The sequence below is a fragment of the Lemur catta genome, chromosome 1, assembly GCF_020740605.2.
Source record: "Lemur catta isolate mLemCat1 chromosome 1, mLemCat1.pri, whole genome shotgun sequence".
Taxonomy (NCBI): Eukaryota; Metazoa; Chordata; class Mammalia; order Primates; family Lemuridae; genus Lemur; species Lemur catta.
Window position 1 is genome coordinate 3,066,618 of NC_059128.1, and position 22,287 is coordinate 3,088,904.

Sequence of the window (22,287 nt, forward strand, 5' to 3'; positions counted from 1 at the left end):
CAGCTGTGCTAAGTCAGAACAGCTAACGTTTGGGAATTTACTGTGCACCAGCCACTGCTCTATGCTCTGCACAAGGATTATCTTCGTATTCTTCCCTGACAGTCGCCTCATCGCTCCCACGCACAAATGAAGACACTGAGGCTCAGAGAAGTTCAGTGATGTGGCTAAGGTCACACAGCCGGTCAATGTCAGAAACAGGAACTGCACACACAGAGCGTCTGGCCCCAGAATCCACGGCCTCACATCTCTATGCACAACCTTGGCTCGAGCAGGGGGGACGAGGGAGGTGGGCTCCTCAGAGAACACCAGCTCTGGTGCAGGGAACTGGTCAGCATACCGGATCTGGCTCGAATGGTGTTAAGAAAATAGAACCCTGGTTGATGAAGCGACCGAAACTGAGGATAAGAAACACACGGATGTCTTGTGCTCAGCTCCATTTGTTTCTACATTAACGTTTTAATCCAATAAACTAAATGCCCTTAGTACCCTCAGTAAGAGTCTCAAATTCAACTGCAAAAAGGAGGAAGGATGCAGATGAAAATCACCACGGTAACCGCAACTCACCCTCCCCTCCCCCACACTGCAGACATTCGAACACCTTGTGATCTTGCACCTTCTGCGCGAACGATAGGCTGACATCACAAGGTGGGCTGAGGACAAAGCTCACAGCCTTCAAACAGCTTATCAAAAAATTTACTATCATAACAGCCGCGCCAATGTTTCCTCATCATTCAAAGTGAATATGCCAAAATTTTCTTTAAGAATATGATAAATATCGTGGCATCTCCTTTTATTATTAAGAAATGAGTTACCACTGTAACTTGCTGAGAATCCAAATGAGCTTACATAATTTAAGTAAAGCAATCGCGCCACCTCGTGGGCACAGGCATTATTGCAGCTGGCATCTGAGGCTCCCTCTGAGCATCTCTGGGGGGGAGGGCACAAGGGACAGCACAGGCGGCACCGTGGGCACCGTGGCGCTCCCCTGTAGCCCCAGCACTCCGGGAGGATCGCTTGCGGCCACGAGTTTGACCCCAGGTTGGGCAACACAGTGAGACCCTGTCTCTCCAGACAGACACACATACATACGTGGAAACACACAAGCCACAGAGACTTTGCCAGAGGATAATATCAGCCAGTCCTTCCCAGCCAGTAGTAAAATGCACTTTCTTTATGAAGATGCTATTTCTCAGTGTAGTTTTATAAACATCCCATTAATAGGATAAGCTGCTCCCCCGCCCCCACCCAACACATCCCCAGTAAATACTACAAAATCCCACTTCTCAAAGACAATCTGACCTGGTGGGAACAAGAAATACGAAGCCCTCTCTAGCCACACACTTCAACTCAACTTCAGACATCCATTTCTACCTACACGACCCTCGCACACTCCCTCCGCCCGGTACCAACCTGTGTGGCTTGGGGTAATTGCTACCCTCCCTCTGTGCCTCAGTTTCCTTATCTACTATAATATAAAAGTGGGTCAGTTATTATGATCTAAAAGTCACTTGCAGGGCTAACATTGAGTAATTTTTTAAATTTTTAAATGTTTGACTTCTTTGCTGCATTAAAAAAAGTTTCCAGTGAAAACAGAACACTCCTCTGTCCTCAGCTCAGTGTTCACACATTTGTGCATCTGTCCAGGAAGTCATGCGCAGACTCTCCTACATCTTTGATAACACTAGAATGACACTGAGTTGTTACTTATCAAAACAATATCCACCTAAAATTTTAAAATGCCCAAAGCAAATAAAAGCATCTGTTCCATATCTAGTCAACTTTACGTGACGTGCCCCTAAGCAAGCAACTGTGTACTGAAAATAATCTCGTTGCTCCCACGTATGTTTAGCTTTGTACAGTAGGAGCTGAAGGAAGGAACCAGGTTCAAAACAGGGTCTGCATCTCTCTTGACTAAAGCTGACAATCCCCGACATTACAAGAGAGGAAAAATTAAAAAAGACCAACGCTGTTTAGTCACCCATCACCCCACAGCAGAGTAGAGTGGAGAGAGCCCTGGACCATGAGTCAAAGTCCTCTATTTCTATGAAGAACTTGCTGGCGGAATCCACTTCCTTAATAAAACAAGAACAAGATCTCTTGTTCTAATCCTTCACAAAGTAGCAGGGGAGTCAAAATGTATAACTGCAAAGAATTATTGAAATTCACTCCTTCATAAACATTTGTGAGATTCAACTACAGGTAGGGGTACAGTTTACAACCAAAGAACGGGCTCAGCAAGAGAAGTTGCACCCAGTCCTTTGCCTCCATTAAAGCTGGGCTCCTATTCAGCAGGTTCCCGATTCTGGCGGAACAGAATCATCTGAGAAACTCCTTGAAAGTACTGGCTCTGGGGCCCCGCCCCGTTCTATATGTGTGTGTGTGCATACACGTGTATGTTTATGTATGCATGTATGTGCACGAATGTATAGCTGCACTTTATCCATACATACAGTGTTCTAAAAATACTATCCACAGAGAAAAGCACATAGGGGCACAGCTGGTGAAGGTTCACAAAACGAACACACTCAGCTCAAGGAAGTAACTGAACACACTCCAGGTCTGCTGTGGTTTGTTTTTGTGATGCTCCCACGTGATCGTCGTGCGCCAATTTTGAGAACCAGTGAATTAGAGCATAATATTAATGACTAAAGGGCATGGGTTTGACAACATTCCCCCATTTTAATATGATGAAAATCATTTCCACAAGCACAAAATTTTAAAGGTTTGGCAAGAAAAAGATTATGAAAATAGCAGAATCACAGAAACAAGAAATGTGCTTTTTATGTCACTACTACATCAAATGAGGTATTTGAACTCACAAATTTGAATCATGCAAAAAAAATTTCCTTTCAGTGACTAAAGACGCTCTTTTAAAATGACAGGTTTCAAGCCCACCTCCTGCTGGGGGGTTATGGAAAGGGGAGGAAGGGGGTGGTCGGAAGGATTTAAGAGTCTCCAAATCCTAGTGATTCCTTGCAGCTTGTACACAAACCTCAGTTCACGGGGCATCTGTTTTTTAACCCTTTCCAGGCTACAGACACAACAGTCCCCCCGTCAGTACAACCCATCCGGATACAAGGACTGCGTCTAGGAAGAGGGGTCCTCGGTGAGATTCAAATGGCCGAGGGAAAACAGAAGGAGGTTGCATTATAGGCACCTTCTGTAACGACAACCTTCAGAACAAGGCACTTTCCCTCCGTGGGACCCACGTTCTTTAGCTTTAAAAATGGAAGCTTTGGGAGGCTGAAGTGGGAGGATCGTTTGAGGCCAGAAGTTTGAGGTTACAGTGAGCAATGACCACACCACTGCGCTCCAGACTTGGCCACAGAGAGAAACCCTGTCTCTAAAACAAAAAATTTTCATCTGAATTTTAAAAAATGGAAACTAAACCGCAATAACATAGTGAGAGCAGGGGGCACGTGTTGGGAGGTGGCGGGCTTTCCCACCATGAGGTCCTGCCGTTTGCAATACTTAATCTTGCGTAGGGGGTTTCTTCATCCAGTAAAGAAAACATCAATAAACTCTGCTGTATAAATAGGCTCTTTAAGAGCTTTCAGAATAGGTTGCAGCAAAGTCATTTTATTTTTTAAATGACAAATAATAATTGTACATATTACACAGTGATGTTTCAATACACATAATGTGTAGTGATCTGATTATGGTAATTGTCACATCCAAGTAATACTTTATAATAAACTAATATGGTTTACATTGAATTATTCTCCACTGATGCAACAAATCGTGCAGGCCCACTGTGTGCCCGGTGCTGCTTCTATAGCCGTGACAAAAATAGACAATATCTGCCCCTATCAAACTCACAAGTCTGGCTGGAGAGAGAAATAATTACACGAATAATTAATTCCAATAGTCATAAGTGCCAGAGAAAAAGAACTATGAACGCACTTAACTGGGAAACCTGATCTGCAGAAACCAGGCAGGGCTTTCTTTTCTACTGGGAAAGGACATTATAAATTCCTGCTTACTCATGTTTTATTAATAGCAGGAAAAATAGAAAAGAATCTAAATGTTCAAGAATGGGACATGGCTAAATAAATTAAGCTACAAGATCGATTATTATCCAGGGTCAAAACTCAGTTTAATTTTTCATCACAGGAAAATTAAAATTGAAAAGCTGTTACATGCAGGATGATACCATGTGCACTGAAAATCAGAGTGCACAGAAGCAGATAGAAAAGACTTGAAAGCAAACTTCAGTAGTAGTTACACCCAGATGGTGGGGGGAAGGAACTATAGGCTGTTTTTAATAATAAAAATAAGAGTATATGCAATTTTTCCTGAACCATTTTAGAGTACATTTCACACATTATGCCTCTGTACTCTTAAATACTCAGCGTATGTTTTCTAAGAAAAGGTTTATTCTCTTACATAATCACAGGATGGTAAACACTAGAACAACACAATCTGCATCCACATTCCAACCTGGCCGACTGATCCCAAAATGTGCTTTACATTTGCTGAAGAATCTTAAAGTGAATCCCAGTTAGTTCATTTCATCCCTACATATATCAATATGCACCTCTTGAAAAACGTGGGCTCATTTTTTTACATACCCACAATGCTATTAACACACCTAACAAAAGCAGCAAAATTCCTTGGAATGGGAGACAATGCTTTGCTCAGTAGACTGGTCTAACTGTGCAAGTCCAGCAACAGCGATGACTGGGGAGGATGTAGAGCAAATTTGCATTTTGCTGGCAGCAGTGTTTACCAATCTGACAACTTTGGAAAATAATCTGGCAATCATCTCTCAGAGCCAGACGGGCATCAAGAAATAGGTCAAAAACTAGAAACGGATATCCACTGTCAACAGAAAGGACAAATAAATTATAACCGAACAAAATAATTTTTTAGTTTAAAAGGAGGAAGATGAGACGGACTAACACAATTAAAGGGTAAAGTACCGTAATTCTTAATGGAAGGCTTCCAATACAGTTTGTAAATTCAGCTCATTCAGCTGTTTGTTCTAGCAAGTTTTGCCCATTTTAGTTAACTCTAAAGCACTTAGAATAAAAATGATAAAAAATAATTTTCACACACTCAAAAAAAAAATCATTTTAATCCCAAGCTCCAACCTCTTCTACAGCCATATATTTATAAAAAGCGGAAAACCAGGCCAATACAGGCCCTCCCATCCCTCCCGTTGCTCACATTCCAGTCAAAGAACAGGTAAGAATTCTCAGCCAACTCTCCGTCATAGCTCTGAAGGAACTTGTCGTTTCCCGCTAGACTGTTCGCTACACCTGGGCAGGGACTTGTCACATTTCTCACGGATCCCTCCAGTGCCTACTGGTGCTTGGTACAGAAGCAGGTACTCAAATATTTACTGGGTAAATAAACGGTCATCACAGGTAAGTGACAAAGAAGAAAATGTCAGAGGATTCCAGGTGACCCAAGTTGCAGAGCAAACAGCTGAAAAGCCCGTATTTGCAGATCTCTGCACAGAGGAATCTCCACACTCCCGCTCTTCTCTGACTCATGCAACAAGTATTTACTGTACACCCTCCACGTGCCAAGAGGGGACTGACCAGGAATTGAACAGACATACCGAGTTCCTCCACTCAGTTTTATACGACAGTGGAGAGAAACACAAAATAAACGCGACGTCAGGGGATCTCAGTGGAGTGGAAGAAAGTGAGGCAAGACAGTGGTGTGTGTGGACAGAGAAGGCTTCTCTGACCCGCTGACACTTCAGCCACAACCAGAAGGAACTCAGGGAGGGAGTCGTGTGCACATGCAGGCAGAGAAGATTCTAGACAAAGGAGAGAGAAGCCCTCAGGAAGGTACTGTGGATGAGTCTCAGAGGGCAGGAGTGGGGTCGGCCTGTGGAGGGCCTTGTGGTAACTGTCAGGTGCTTTTGGCTTTAATTTACAGTGACCTGGAAGCCACTGAGATGTTCTGAATCGAGACACCTGACATTCACTACACATCTATATGAAACTTTAGAATTACAGATATGTGTCATACATATTAACATGTAATAATGTATAATGTATAAACATTATGTAATAATTTCATATATAATATCGTCTGGAAAATGTGCGCCAAGGTCAAACGTCAAGGTAGAAATGGCTTTTGTGTGCTGGAGGCACAAGGGTTCCCATTCCAAGAAACCTAAAACTTATTTTAAAGTCTCCTAGTTGACCTTGCTTCTGGACACAATTTGAAATTCTGTAAGTCTAGCATGCTCTATGTGTTCATTTCTTTCCTTACAGTTAACAGCCAGCTTTAAAGAAAACTTAGCGAGCTTGATTGCCTTTGGCAGAGCTGATCATCTCTCTGTCTATTTTAACCTCGAGATCCATGCTTCTTACCACTGTACTGAGAGTTCCTCATTTTTATAATATAAAAGAACAAAAATGCAGCCGAGTAACTGCATACTGACTGTATATAAACACGTAATGCACAAACAAGCAAGACCATCTGTTTCTGTGGATATCCAGTAGCCAAAAGTTACCTTGCTAAATTTTGCGCCCAAGACAACAGCAGCCCACCTGGAAATCTGCTCCTTCAGGAAACTGCCCGAAGCAGGCAAGGCTGTACCTGGGCTTCCCCTCCAGCGCCACCCCACCTCTTTCAAGCCCTACCTTAAAAAATGAAAAATTATTGTACAAAATCATCCTCAGATTATTCGTTTTCTTAGCCTATCTTTTTTCCTACGACTCTAAGACCACAGTTTTGCATTATATTTGACCACACTTGCTTTGGTCAACTTTCTTGTTTTTCCTAAGTTGGTGAAAGGAACCAGACTGGGCCTAAGATCTGGCCTACCTCCATACACACAGCAAAGAAGACATAATTTTAAAACCTTTTGAGATTTCTTGTCACTACTCTATGTCCACTTTCTTTTGCTAATCTTTAACTTCTTCTCTACACAAATGAAGTCCAAATCCGGGGGAGGGGTACATGTAAGTGCCGGGATGGGGGGTATGGAAAGCACACTCTGCCGTATTACAGTCCCCCACAAAGACAAGAGGTGGTGTCCTAAGCCATTTGCGGGGGTGCTGAACAAGGTGGGCATCCGGGGTGCAGACCAGATGGGATGGAGAGGGGTACGGAGGATGCCCGGGGGCGGGTGTGGAATCCATGCAGAAGGGCAGCCGCACAGATCACAATCAGAGAGCCTGGCGGTGTATGTTCAGCAGAAATGTGTGGAATGAAGGCTGGAACGGTGCAGCTGCACCTGTATTCAAAGGCATGTTAAAGGCCACCCGGCCCACCCACCCGCCCAGGACCCTATAGTCCCCACCTCCTCTGGACAACGGGACCCTCCTGACACTGTGACTTCCCTTTCTGAATCTCCATCAGGCCTCCTGTTAACACCACTGGCCTGGTTAGGGAAGCAGCTTCTCTCACCTGGAATTGCATCGACACTTACTGCCTCTAGTCCCAAGTCTTCTCTAAACCACAGGGCTGTCAAGAGCTTTCTAATGTCAATCATATCACTTCCAGCTAAAAATCCTTCAAGGGATCCTTGTCCCTTTAAGAAGTCAGCCTGCCTTTCCAGCTTCATAGTTCTCACTTCCCCAAGGACAACAACAGCCAGGCAAGTCTCTACAATTAAGCACTGGGTTTGCTCCCCATGTCGCCATGCCTTTGCAAATGCTACCATTTCTTCTGTTTAGAGTGCACTCGTGCCCCTGGGCAGGACAGGAAGCTCCTACTCATGCTGCAACATTTTACTCAGATGTCAGCCATCTCCAACACTTTCCTTGTTGCTACCCAGGAAAAGTTAGCACCATCTACTGAATCTCAAGGGGAACAACAGAACACAGAACGACATACAGGAGAGATGCGTGATGCTAAAATCATGTAAGCATCAACTGTCCTCTTCTCCAACAAGTCAACATTTTTCAGATTCTCAGTCTGCAACCCTCCAGATCCCACAATGACAGATTGTTTTTATTTCATTTACTCCTCTGTTCCTAAAGTCTCCACTCATGGTTTCATCAAGTAATTTTCCATGATCATTTAATATAATACTATTTAAACTCTATTGTTCTCATCTGTGCTAGCAGAAATTATTTACATTTCCTCAACATGATGTGTGTCTCCACAAGGCATGTTTTCCAGGCATACCCCGTAGGTGGTATCTTCCAGTAAATGAATTTTACTTAGACATAGCCCAAAACAACTAGTATAATATTAGTAATGTATTAAGTATGTAATTATATCTTATTAAATGAAACAGCACATAAAGGAAGACAGGTGTAGTAAATACAGCCTGGAGACCAGAGATCTGGTCCAAATTTGGCTACTAACTACCTAAGTTAAATATTTGACTTACTGTCTCTAGACCTCAATGTTTTGTCTCTAAAAAGGAAGAGCCGGACTAGAAAATACATGTATAAAGTATGTGTTCACATGTTCATTTTCTCCTTGTCTCTCCATGAGAATATAGGCTTCCTGAATCCCTCATTCCTGGTACACTACCAAGCACACAGAGCTGCTCAACACAAAACAGGAAAGAAAATCAATTCTCACTAAATAAATGCAAAGTCAACATAACTCCAATCAAGATACTTTTGGATTCTGTGCCAGTTTGAGTTTGAAGAAAGAAAAAAAAGAAACAGATACTTCTGGAGAGAATTTGATACCACAAGACTAACACTGACCTAAAAGAATAAATATAAAAAATCAAAACAAAACGACAAGAATAAACAAGCCAGGTGCAGTGGCTCATGCCCATAATCCTAGCACTTTGAGAGGCTGAGGCTAGAGGATCACTTGAGGCCAGTTCGAGACCAGCTCAAGCAAGAGTGAGGTAGTCTCTACAAAAAATTAGAAAAATCAGCCAGGCGTGGTGGCACATTCCTGTAGTCCCAGCTACTCAGGAGGCTGACACAGGAGGATCACTTGAGCCCAGCAGCTTGAGGTTGCAGTGAGCTATGATGATGTCACTGCACTCCAGCTGGGGCGATGGATCTATCAATCAATCAATCAGTAAATGAGCCAGGAACACTGAAAGAATGAAAATGGTACCACATCAGAAAAAAACAAAACAGGCCGGGCGTGGTGGCTCATGCCTGTAATCCTAACACACTGGGAGGCCTGCTTGAGCTCCGGAATTCAAGACCAGCCTGAGCAAAAGCGAGATCCTGCCCCTACTAAAAATAGATAAAATTAGCTGGGCACCCTGGTGTGAGCCTATAGTCCCAGCTACTCAGGAGGCTGAGGCAGGAGAATTGTTTAAGCCCAGGAGTTTGAGGTTACTGTGAGCTGGGCTGAGGCCAGGGAACTCTACCCAGGGCAACAGAGTGAGACTCTGTCTAAAAAAAAAAAAAAACAGGAAGAAAGGAAAGGAAAGGGGAAAGGAGAGAGGAGGAGGAAGGAGAGAGGAGGGGAGGGGAGGGGAGAGGAGGAGAGAGGAGAAGAGGGGAGAATTTTTTTCTTCTGTATACTTTTCAGTGTCTTTTGAACTTTTAACAATATAAAAATATTGCTTTTTTTTTTTTTAGAGACAGAGTCTTGTTCTGTCACCCAGTCTGTAATGCAGTGTCATGATCACAGCTAACTGCAACCTCAATCTCCTAGGCTCAAGCAATCATCCTGCCTCAGTCTCCTGAATAACTGGGACTACAGGTGTGTGCCTGCCTGGCTAATGTTTTTCAATTTTTTCTTTAAGAGATGGGGTCTTGCTATGTTGCCCAGGCTGGCCTCAAATTCCTGGCCTCAACCAATCCTCCTGGCTCAGTCTCCCAAAGTGCTGAAATTACACCCAAGAGCCACTGTGCCCAGCCATATGTCACTTTTAAAGTGTAAGGTTTTAGCCAAATTTAAAATTTAACTTTCCATATTCTGCTCTTTTTTTCCACATCTATGGAGAGTAAGATAACATTAAAATTAAATGCTGACTCCAAAGACTCCGTTAGGTAATACAATGGCAGGAGATACTAACAGAACTTAAAGTGTAATTAACAGAGGGATAGTGGCTGGAATGAAGACAGGTCTGAGGCTTAATGAACACAGCCTGAGAGGTACGTCAGAGTGTGACCCAGGAGTGAAGAATCAGTAAACTTGGACGTCACTCCTGGCTCCCAGACGATCTATGTTAGTTTTATGACCCTCTTTGAACTATGTGGTGTCATCGGCAAAATAGAGACAAATCTTTCTCTTGAGCATTGAATGATGCAGGAGCATGAAAAGCATTTTAGTACTATGCTTGGCATAAAGTCTTACTTAACAAGCACTCACCATGTGTAATATTCAGTTCTGAAGACCACAATTTAATTAACATGGGCATTGTGACCAACCGGAATATATCTAGGAGGGCAACGGACATGAAAAGAGACCCAAAAATCAAACCATCTGAAAAAATGATCGAAGCAATGAGGCCAGTGTAACTTGGACTTGGACAGTAAGGGAGATAGTTTGACTAAACATCTACTAACTCATCTGGAAGCAGATTTATTTAGCAGAGTTCAGGAAAACAAAATTTTACAAATTACAAGGAGGTGGATTTTCCGCTTTCTGTAAGAAAGAACATGTTCAAAAATGGAATAGATTGCTTCTGAAAGGTACTGCAAAGTGCTCAAAAGGGGAAAAAAAAAACAATACTTAAAAGTCTTCCCAAGGACAGTAACGGCATTAGAAATGTCAGCTCTTCTCATTAGTCTACTCTTCATCAAAAACTCATAAAACAGCAGGCTGACAGTGGTAAAATTAAGATAATCTTTTTTAAAAAATCAGATTAGATCGAGAAGAGTTTTAATATTGCTAAGATTAACAGTACTAAGAGTACTTGGATTTTCCATGCTTCATGAAGGGTATCATACAAAAAAAATGGATCCTTTGAGGTCAAAATTAAACATGCCTCTTTATAATGTGAGCTCTTAGCACCTTAAATATACTAACACAGATTGTGAATATGCAAGAGGAAGACAGAGAACAAGCATGGCCTCACCCTGATTTGGCACTGGAATCCTGTTCACACCTATTTTAATGCTACAAAACATAATCTGGAAAATCCTAATCAAAGCCTCAGAGTTCTCTGCTTTACTCACAATTTCACAGATTGCCTATGCGCATTTACCATTGGTAGCTTCCTACGCCCTACCATGTTTGAGAGGAATGATTCTTAATCTCTTTGAGACAGAGTCTCACTCTGTTGCCCGGGCTAGAGTGCCGTGGTGTCAGCCTAGCTCAAAGCAACCTCAAATTCCTGGGCTCAAGCAATCCTCCTGCCTCAGCCTCCCGAGTAGCTGGGACTACAGGCATGCGCCACCATGCCCGGCTAATTTTTCTATATACATTTTTACCTGTCCATATAATTTCTTTCTATTTTTAGTAGAGACGGGGGTCTTGCTCTTGCTCAGGCTGGTCTCGAATTCCTGAGCTCAAACAATCCGCCCGTCTTGGCCTCCCAGAGTGCTAGGATTATAGGCATGAGCCACTGAGCCCAGCCTCTTAATCTATTTTTTTTCAAAGATCCCTTTGTAGATCCTATGTTCTTTCTTCACCAGAAAAACGCACATAGTATCAAAAACTTCGCTTGTTAGTTAACAAACCCATATAAATGCCATCCATGGGCCTCCCACTAAAAATTTCTCAAACGGAGGATTTAGTTTGTCTTCACTGTTTTAAGTTATGAAGACAACAAAGACTGCGAAAATGGCAAAGACTTATACTAATATATTAGGTATAAAATTAATCTTGCATGGTATCATTTGAGCAGAGGAGAGAGAAAATACAACTAATATTAATGGCTAGAGGACCCCTACCTCAAAAGACAATGTAGCTCAGAATATTTACCCTAATAAAATTTTAAACACTGTCAAATAGCCAATTAAAAAACTCAACTTCCAGTTAAGCTCATGTCTTACAATATAAGGCCTATTTCCAATGACATACATCTGTCCTTTGTAAGCCTTCAAATTAAAACTTGTTTAACTCTTTGTCTTTATAGATCTGTAAAGTCCCAGCTGAGGGAGTTACATGCTGCATTAAAATTTCCTTTCCATTCTGAGCCTTTTCTCTTAGTTACTTCAGTATTAGCTTATACAGTTCCTTTTTTTTTTTCCTTTAGGAGACAGGGGTCTGTCACCCAGGCTAGAGTACAGTGGAACCATCATAGCTCACTGTAACCTTGAACTCCTGGGCTCAAGTGATCTTTCCACTTCAGCCTCACAAGTAGCTTTGACTACAGGCATGCGCCACCATGCCCAGCTAATTTTTCTATTTTTCTATGGAGACAGAGTCTTGCTATGCTGCCCACGCTGGTTGCAAACTCTTTGCCTCAAGTAATCCTCCCGCCTCAGCCTCTCAAAGCACTGGGATTACAGGTGTGAGCCACCACACCCCTCCTTATGCAGCATTTTGAAAAAGATGGAAGATTATTACACCATAGGTTAGGAATCTTTAATTCATTATGACAGAGCATAGTAATGAAACACACACTTTCGAACTCTTCAAGTTATTTTAAAGTGTAAGAGAAATGTAACATAAATATAGGGCCTTTCAGCCATAAAGGTACCTTTAAAACTTTAATGTAAATAGGAAAGGTGGAAAATAAAGGTGCTCTAAGACTTACGTTTTGCTTCTGACAGATTCTGATTAGGTGACCAGACCAACATGCCAAGATTGTCACGTTCTTGACTGCGTCTTGCCAACTTGGCTTGGTAGAAAGAAAAAAGAATATTCTTGTTAAACTTTAACAGGTATAAAAAGCAGTAAGTAAGCAACACACTTCTTTGTCTTTTAAGCCTCAGAACATGGCATCACCCACCCTTTACCTACATCTGCCCCAATGGAACCACACATTTAACATCATATCAGGAAGATGAGGTAGGAGAGGCCTCGAGTTCTTTCCTACCCCACTTCCCCCACCCCACCCCCCCTTTTTTTTTGAGATAGGGTCTCACTCTGTTGTACAAAGCTGGAATGCAGTAGTGTGATCCTAGCACACTGTAGCCTTGAACTCCTGGGCTCACGTGATCCTCCTGCCTCAGCCTCCGGAGCAGCTGGGACTATAGGCACACACAACCACTCCTGGCTAATTTTTTTATTTTTTGGAGAGTTGGGGTCTCACTATGGTGCCCAGGCTGGTCTTGAACTCCCAGTCTCAAGCAATCCTCCCACCTCGGCCTCTCAAAGTGCTGGGATTACAGGCATGAACTACGGTGTCTGGCATATTATACTTATTAATAATAAAGTTCCCAAAGAACAAGAGTAATGATGCACGTATGCTGTTATAATTTTTCTATTTTATTATTAGTTGTTGCTAATCTCTCACTGTGCCTAATTTATAATATAAACTTTATCACAGGTATGTACTATAGGAAAAACCATAGTACATATAGGACTCGTTACTATCCGTGGTGTGAGGCATCCACTGGGGGTCTTGCAATGTATCCCCTGTGGCTAAGAGTGGACTACTGTATACATGTCTTTTTTTTTTTTTTTTTTTTTTTTTTTTTTGAGACAAAGTCTCGCTTTGTTGCCTGGGCTAGAGTGAGTGCCGTGGCATCAGCCTAGCTCACAGCAACCTCAAACTCCTGAGCTTAAGCGATCCTCCTGCCTCAGCCTTCCCGAGTAGCTGGGACTACAGGCATGCGCCACCATGCCTGGCTAATTTTTTCTATATATATTTTTAGTTGTCCAGATAATTTCTTTCTATTTTTAGTAGAGACGGGGTCTCGCTCTTGCTCAGGCTGGTCTCGAACTCCTGACCTTGAGCGATCCACCCGCCTCGGCCTCCCAGAGTTCTAGGATTACAGGCGTGAGCCATCGCGCCCGGCCTGTATATACATGTCTTAACACTCACAAATATATAGACCAAAAATTAGTCAATTTAGCTACATGAAAATTGAAAAATATAAAGACAATGAAAACAAAGTAATGTCATTAATTTCTGGGTAGATGCTAATGTCTGCTGAATGTGCTAACTCTGAGGCTGCTTTCTTTGTTTAAAGTCGATCACCAAGTGTTAAAGATTTAAAAAAAATAAGCCCACACCTATCTGGAGTAATTAGAAAGATGATAAGGAAACTGAAATTAACAGTTGCCATCAAGGGAGAGAAAAAAAGGGCATTGACACTGCTAGTGGGAATGTGTAGTTATACAACTACTTCAAGGGAGAAATCTAGCACCCTATGATAAGGCTGAAGTAAAGACATCCTCCAACCCAGCAATTCCATTTGTTGACATGATATATACGCAACAGCAATGTTTTTCAAATTGCTTTCAGACCTATTGATATTAACTCATTGGGTCTCTCATCAGCTTTTCTAAAAAAAAAGAATAAGACTGGAAAATATTAGCATATTTCATTAAGTGTGTGTATAAACCATCACTGAAGATTTTAAAAAGTCTGCAAGTCCCTGCCCTAGAGACTTCAACAGGTACACATGGAAGAACAGTGCATTGCTAAGTTTTATGTGTCAACTTGGCTAGACTATAGTTCCTAGTTATTTAATCAAACACTAAGTATTGCCATCAAAGTATCTGGTATATATGGTTAACATTCATAATCAGCTGGCTTTAAGGAAAGGACATCACCCTCTGTAACATGGGTGGGCCTCATCCAATCCACTGAAAGGCCTTAAAGAGAAAAACTGAGAATTCCCAGAAGAAATTGATACCGAAGCCTCAACTCCTCAATGCAGGCCTGCCCAACAGATTTCAGATACGTCAGGCCCCCACAACCACATAAACCAATTCCTTAAAATAAATCTCTAGAGATGTGCACAAAGACACACACCCATACATATTCTATTAGTTCTGTTTATCTGGAGAACATTGACTGATACGGAGACTTAGTATAGCACTGTTTATAGTGCCACAATACAGGAAAATCTTTACAGCCCATCAATAGAGATTGGATAAACCGTGGCATATATAACAATTTCAAAGGAATTAAATACAGAAAAACAATCACATCTAAAGATATCAACCACTTTGAATACAAAAAGTTGAAGTGTATAATATCATATACTGAAAGTACAAAACTGGTATTATTAGTTATGGGGGTACATACATTTAAAGAATAAGATACACATGATAAAGACATTAAAGAATCAGGTTAACAGACACTCTAAGAGAGGGAGCTCTTGCTTTGTAATATCTGTAACTGCTCTTTGCAAATCTAGGTGGTAGTAGACAAGTACTATTTTGTGTATTTCTATGTTTGTACAATTTCAAAACAGTTTTTAAAAAGATTCAGCAAGCTCAGGCATGATGGCTGACGCCAGTAATCCTAGCACTTTGGGAGGCTAAGGAAGGAGGATCACTTGAGGTCAGGAGTTTGAGATCAGCCTGGGCAACCTAGCAAGATCCCATCTCTATAAAAAAAATTTAGCCAGGCGTGGTAGTGCATACCTGTAGTCCTAGTTACTCAGGAGCCTAAGTCTGGAGGACCACTTGAGCCCAGGAGTTGGAGGTTGCAGTAAGCTATCAACATGCCACAGCACTCTAGCCTGGGCAACAGAACAAGACCTTATCATTCATCCACTCACTCACTCACAAACAAACAAACAAACAAACAAACAAACAAATAAAAAGCAAGCCTTCACTGTGTGATTTCATGTTACCTAAGACAGTGTCTGTGCTCAAATTTAAAATCACCTTGTCTCATACTAAGGAAAAATACTCTTCTAGTGTTATTTTCTGTTCTGTCCTGAAACCCTGAATTAGTTATTTTTCAATCCATAACGCCGTATTTTATTTGACAATTGTTTGGGAGCAGAGTAGCCAATGACATTTACATTTCCCACCAGCAGTGTATGAAGGTTCCAATTTCTTTACATTCTCACCGACACTTGTTATTATTTGATCTTTTTTTTTTTTTTTGTAAGAGATGGGGTTTCGCAGTGTTGCCCAGGCTGGAGTGTAGTGATTATTTCCAGGCATGATCATAGCACAATGTAGTGTTGAATTTCTGGCCTGAAGTGATCCTCCCACCTCAGCCTCCCCAGCAGCTGGGACTACAGCATGCACCACCATGCCTAACTGACTTTTTAATTCTAGCCAGCAGGTGTGAAGCAGTCCCTCATTGTGGTTTTGATTTGCATTTCCTTGATGAATAATGATGTTGAGCATATTGGATGTGTTTACTGTCCATTTGTATATTTTCCTTGGAGAAATGTCTATTCAGATCCTTTGACTACTTTTAATTGAATTATTTATCTATAATAGAATGCTGGGAATGTAAAATGGTACAATTCCCCAAAAGGATAAACAAAGTAACCATGTAACTCAACAATTCTACTCCTAGGTATATAGCCCTGATAAATAAAAACATGTTCACAAAGTAACTTGTACACAAATGTTCATAGCAGCATTATTCATAATAGCCAAAAGGTGGAAGCAACCCAATTGCCCGTCAACTGATGACTGAATAAACAAAATGCAGTATTTATCTATATGCTGAAATATTATCCTTCCATAAAAAGGAATGAAGTACTAATACATGCTCACTATGCATAAAACTTGAAAACATTATGTTAAATGAGTATAACACATACAAAATGCAGCTAGTAACGCATACAAAAAACCCAAAACAGGTTGTGTAACTCCTTTTATATGAAATGTCTGGACAGAAAGTAGATTAATGGCTGCCAGAGACTGCAGGGTATTTGGGGTTAATGGGAATTCACTGCTAATAGGTATGGGATTTTCTTTACAGAACAATGAGAATGTTTTAAATTTGATTTGTGGTGATGGTTGTACAACTCTGAAAATACTGAAAAACCACTGAATTATACATTTTAAATAGTGAAATGTATGTTTTGTGAATTATATCTTAATATAGCCATTATAAAAAACAAGGTATTTGCTTCCATTGTTTTAGTGTATGTATTTTTATGAATAAATGGATTAAGAAGCAAAAAATTTCAAACTATAGATAAGATAAACCACACTATAAATTTAAACAATGATAATTCCTAGGAAAGGGTCATTGGATTGGGGATAAGAAATGGAAACTCAACTAAAAATTGTGAAGAACTGTTTCATAATGCTTTTTATCTCTTACGTTGTTCTTTTCCTAAAATGAGAGACCTTGCACAGCTTACAAAAAGTAAACTAAATGTACCTTCAGAATTAAACAACTGAGAGGAATATCCACTATAATGGAAATAAAGAAAGCAAAATCACACGTTACCTGGTTTCTGTAAATTGGATCTTACTCGTACAATTTTATGGTATAATTATAGTTAGGCAAATTACCAGAGACTCAGTGCCTAAAAACACTCAGGCAACAACCAACCAACTTTTAAACCTGTAACTATAAACCAAGACTCCTCTTTTTACTCTCCTTGGCCTAGAAGAAGAAGGGAAAAACAGGTAACTTTCCCGGAAGATTAGGCTCTAGGATTGCCAGAATATCAATCAGTGTGAACTCACATTCGAAGATGACAAATACTTAAACTATGATAAGTGAGAGTTTGCAGATACTAGACTTCATAGATTACAATCAACAAATAAAGAATTACAAATACATATGACTTCTTGAAAGAAACAGATGATAAAATCACAAAAATGAGTAAGCAACAAGACAGCATCAAAAATTACAAGAAAGGTTAAAAAAGTAACCAGCTAGTACTTCTTAAAAAATAAAAACATAATCATCCAAACAAACAAATAAAATGAATGAATAAGTTAAGCTGCAGATTAGATGCAGGTGGGGAGGTAAAAAAACAAATTCACATTATTCACAATGCAACACAGATGAAAAAATAAAAAATAAAAAAGATGATGTAAAAATACATATACATCTACCTCAGTTGATAATCTAAAGAAAAACTAAAAGATATAGAAGATCTAAATACAATAAACAAGCTTTTTTATTGGACATGCTTTGAAAGCTGCATCTAATAATTACAATGTAAACATTGCAGAAAATTTACAAAATAGTTACAAAAACTATGTATTAATACAAGGTCATAAAGCATCTCTTAAAACATGTTAGAGAATAGCATATAGATTACATGTTCTAACTATAATGAAACTAAAACACAATTAAAACATACACCAAAAATCTTTATATGTTCAGAAGTGATAAAATACTCAAATAATCATCAGTCAATGAAGAAATCTTAACAAAAATGGAAGTTACTTAAAATTGAACAATAAGAGACTATAAACTTATGGGAAACAATGGAAGGGGTAGTTTATTAAAAAAAAGTATAGCTCTGAATGCTTATAATAAAATTAGAGAGCCTACAAATTAGTTTGCTAAGCTTCCAACTTAACTTAGAAAGAGCAATAGAATAAATAAACCAAGGAAAGCAGAAGCCAGGCAATGAAAATCAGAAACTAATGAAACCAAAAATAGAGAGGATTAACAAACCCTGGAGGTCCCTCTAAATAAATAAATAAATTAAATAAATAAATAAATTAAATAAATAAATAAATAAATAAATAAATAAATAAATAAATAAATAAAATAAAATAAAATAAAATAAAATGAAATAAAATGAAATAGACTGATCTATACAGAATTTTTTTTTTTTTCCTTTTGAGACAGGGTCTTTGCTCTATTGCCTAGGCTGGAGTGCAGTGGTGCGATCATAGCTCATTGCAATCTCCAACTCCTGGACTCAAGTGATCCTCCTGCCTCAGCCACCCGAGGAGCTGGGCACTACAGGCATGAGTCACCACATCGACCTAATTTTTTGATTTTTTTGTACAGACAGGGTCTCGCTATGTTGCCCAAGCTGGAATCTACAACAGAATTTAATAAGGATAAATAAAAGAAGGAGCCGGGCACAGTGGCTCACACCTGTAATCCTTGCACTCTAGGAGGCCGAGGCGGGAGGATCGCTTGAGCTCAGGAGTTTGAGGTTGCAGTGAGCAATGATGACACCAGTGTGCTCTACCCAGGGTGACAGAGCAAGACTCTGTCTCCAAAAGAAAAGTTATAAACAATATTAAGCCAAAATTTGACCACTGAGACAAAAGGTCTGTTTATATGAGATTATATATGCATTATCCTTTGTACCAGTAGAGGTAGCAGCAGCCACTGCTAACATCAGGTGCTGCTCAAACACTTCACGTGCATTAACTCATTCAATCTTCACACACACTGAGACAAGTACTGCCATCCCCAGGTTATATGTAAAGAGAAAGGCACAGAAGAGTGAAATAATTTGCATAAAGACACATTGTGGCTCCACGAGCAAGGTAAATTAGACCACTCTGTACAATGCTCTTGGGGGTGTCCATGGGTTACTGTGCAGAAGGAAGAGACTCTACATGGCACTGACTGGAAGGGAAAGACAGGTTACCATGAGCCACAACAAGGCCACTCAAACCCCCTGCTTAGGTTCCCCTACTCTCCCAGGACTCCCCCCTCCAGGCCCTGAAGGGCACTCTTTGTTTGAAGTCTGTGGAGTGGAGGGGAAAGAGCTGTTCTGCCATTAAGGGTCCACTATGTCCTCAATGACCTGAATCAGAACAGAAAGAGGAAGGGACAGAGAGATCAGACAGAATTGAAATGGTCTGGCATTTCCTTCCACATCTGCTTGTCTTGACATCAATAATCACATAAGATAATCTCGTCATTCTGAGACATGTTCACAATCACAGGTTTTAGCAATACATGTCTTATTTTCCACTAGCTTAATTCCTCTTGAAATGTCTTCATTTTACCACAAGCTTAATGAAGAGGTATGAAAATATTAATAGCAGTAATAGCATAATAGGCTACAAATCAAATCGTACCTTCTTGCTCCTGATGAGAAAACTGAAGTGGAAAATTATAAGCATATATGGAGTACTAAAGGGTCCTAATAACCACATTAATATCACTGTATCTTCACAGTATCCAATCATGTTAACTTTACATTACCTCTTATAAATAGGATGGCTGTTTTGTTTGCTCTAAAAGTTAGTGAACTTATGGCTGTCACTGTCATAATCTAGTACCTGCATAAAAGGACCACATGGAATTCCAAATATACAGTAGGACAGATTACTCCTTAGTAGGCATCAAAAAACTAATAAAGGAATAAAGCTTAAAAAACAGGTAAATTCTTATTCCTAAATATACCAAGTGCCCACCCATATTTTCACTATATCCTGAGAAACCAAAAATCTATAAATTTTACTTAGTGTTTCTTTAGGTTGGGGACCAAAAAAAAACATTTTGTGACTCCAAAGTTTTGGCTTCTAATGTTGGGCATTCAGAAAGATGTAAACCAATGTAATGTCAAGAGTAAATATCATTACTACTGTTATAACTTTTATATTTACTGTGTACTAGGAATTCTGTGCTTTGACATTCATTAGTTCATTTTCATTTTCGTAACAACCATAAGAGATAGCATGATCACTATCCCTATTTTATAGATGAGAAAATTAAAGCATGGAGAGAAAAAGTAACTTGCCCATGATCACACCTATGACAGCAGAGCTGAGCGTCAGGCAAACCTAAGCAGTAGATTCCGGAGCTGGTGTTAACCACTATCCAGAAATACCAGAAATTACCATAAGCATAAGGGCAGGTCAAATGTGAAGAACATTTTTCCTCCTCATAATATCATCCATTAAGTATTTTAGGACTTAAGTTAAATGACTTAAGAATTCTCAACTGACAACAGTTCCTCTGACATAAAATAAGGAAGTTAGAAGCAACTTTGATACTTAAATACTTGTATCTTCCTACAAAGCATATACCTCCTGTCTGGCTCTCTCACCTGAAATCTCTTCCTTTGTAAATGCTAAAAGTTCAATCACCAACTTTCTGGAATTAAAATCTGCAATAAACAGAAGTTATAAAGTCCTTAAAAATTCAAATCTCATATAAGTTTTCCTAAATCAGCTGGAAAACATTTTTCCCCCTCAATGATTAATGATTTTCACTAAGATTTTGAGAGCTATACAGGTTAGGATTTTTGTTCAAAGACTTTTTCCCCCATGATATAATAAATGCCCTATCCACTTGCTTGTAAAGAACAAAAACACTTTAAAATATTTTTTAACTTGCATTGCATATGGTTAACAAGCAGCATCCCCCCCCCCCAAAAAAAAAACTAGGAGAGAAACTGTGAGTAACAGAAAGGAAGGCAAAAACAAAGCTAGACAGGGAAAGAAGGGAGGAAAAATATAATGGATTTCAGCAGTTAGAAATTATCAAGTATTATAACACACCACAATTAACATAACCAATTATCATTGCTTACTTTGTATTGCCCAGTAAATATCCAACTATATTGTGAATTCCTTGGTAACAAAGAACTCCTTTGTCATTTTTGTACTGCCACTGCTTAGCATAATACTTGGCATGAAGTAGTGCCAGGTCAATAACTTTCTGGGCGCGGTGGCTCATGCCTGTAATCCTAGCACTCTGGGAGGCCGAGGTGGGAGGATCACTCGAGGTCAGGAGTTCAAGACCAGCCTGAGCAAGAGCAAGACCCCATCTCTACTAAAAATAGAAACAAATTAGCTGGACAACTAAAAATATATATAGAAAAAATTAGCCGGGCATGGTGGCGCATGCCTGTAGTCCCAGCTACTTGGGAGGCTGAGATAGGAGGATTGCTTGAGCCCAGGAGTTTGAGGTTGCTGTGAGCTAGGCTGATGCCACAGCACTCTAGCCCGGGCAACAAAGAGAGACTCTGTCTCAAAAAACAAACAAACAAACAAACAAACAAAACTTTCCATAGGTATTCAGCAGTCTTGATTCTTAATTTTAGCAAGATTTATTCTGGGCCGGGTACCGTGGCTCACGCTTGTAACCCTAGCACTCTAGAAGGCCAAGACGGGAGGATTGCTTGAGGTCAGGAGTTTGAGACCAGCAAGAACAAGACCCCATCTCTACTAAAAATAGAAAAATTAGCTGGGCGTGGTGGCATGTGCCTGTAAGCTACTCAGGAGGCTGAGGCAGGAAGATCGCTTGAGCCCAGGAGTTTGAGGTTGCTGTGAGCTAGGCTGACACCATGGCACTCTAGCCCAGCTGACAGAGCAAGACTCCATCTCAAATATATATATATATATATTTATTCTGATTAGTATAACCAGAACAATTCTATCCTCGGAAGAAACGCCCTAGACAAGTATGGTGTTTGGTCCTTTCGTATAGTTTTACACCTCTGGATGAGCAGAATAAAGAATGTGATACAGAGGAATCAAGAGGCCACATGACTAATCAATGATAACAGATTTGAACATAAGTTGACCTTTCCTCATTTTTCTTCTACCACTTCCTTTAACATCAGTGTTCCCTGGATTCCTCTTTTTCATCTGGTATTTACTCTTCCTATACCAAAATATCCACAGTTGGGATTTCTCATGCCACACTTCTTAGACTAATGACTTCCAAATTTATAGCTG

The 22,287-nt window shown here is 40.2% G+C and overlaps 1 protein-coding gene across 2 annotated transcripts in view; it reads right to left on the reverse strand.

Moving 5' to 3' along the window:
* The window catches only part of RCOR1 (REST corepressor 1), a 112,818-nt gene that overhangs the window by 29,724 nt on the left and 60,807 nt on the right, over positions 1–22,287 (reverse strand). For both annotated transcript variants that reach the window (XM_045560364.1, XM_045560363.1), the window contains exon 3: positions 12,548–12,631. In XM_045560364.1, the coding sequence (XP_045416320.1) occupies positions 12,548–12,631 (84 nt within the window). The remainder of the gene's footprint in view (positions 1–12,547; positions 12,632–22,287) is intronic.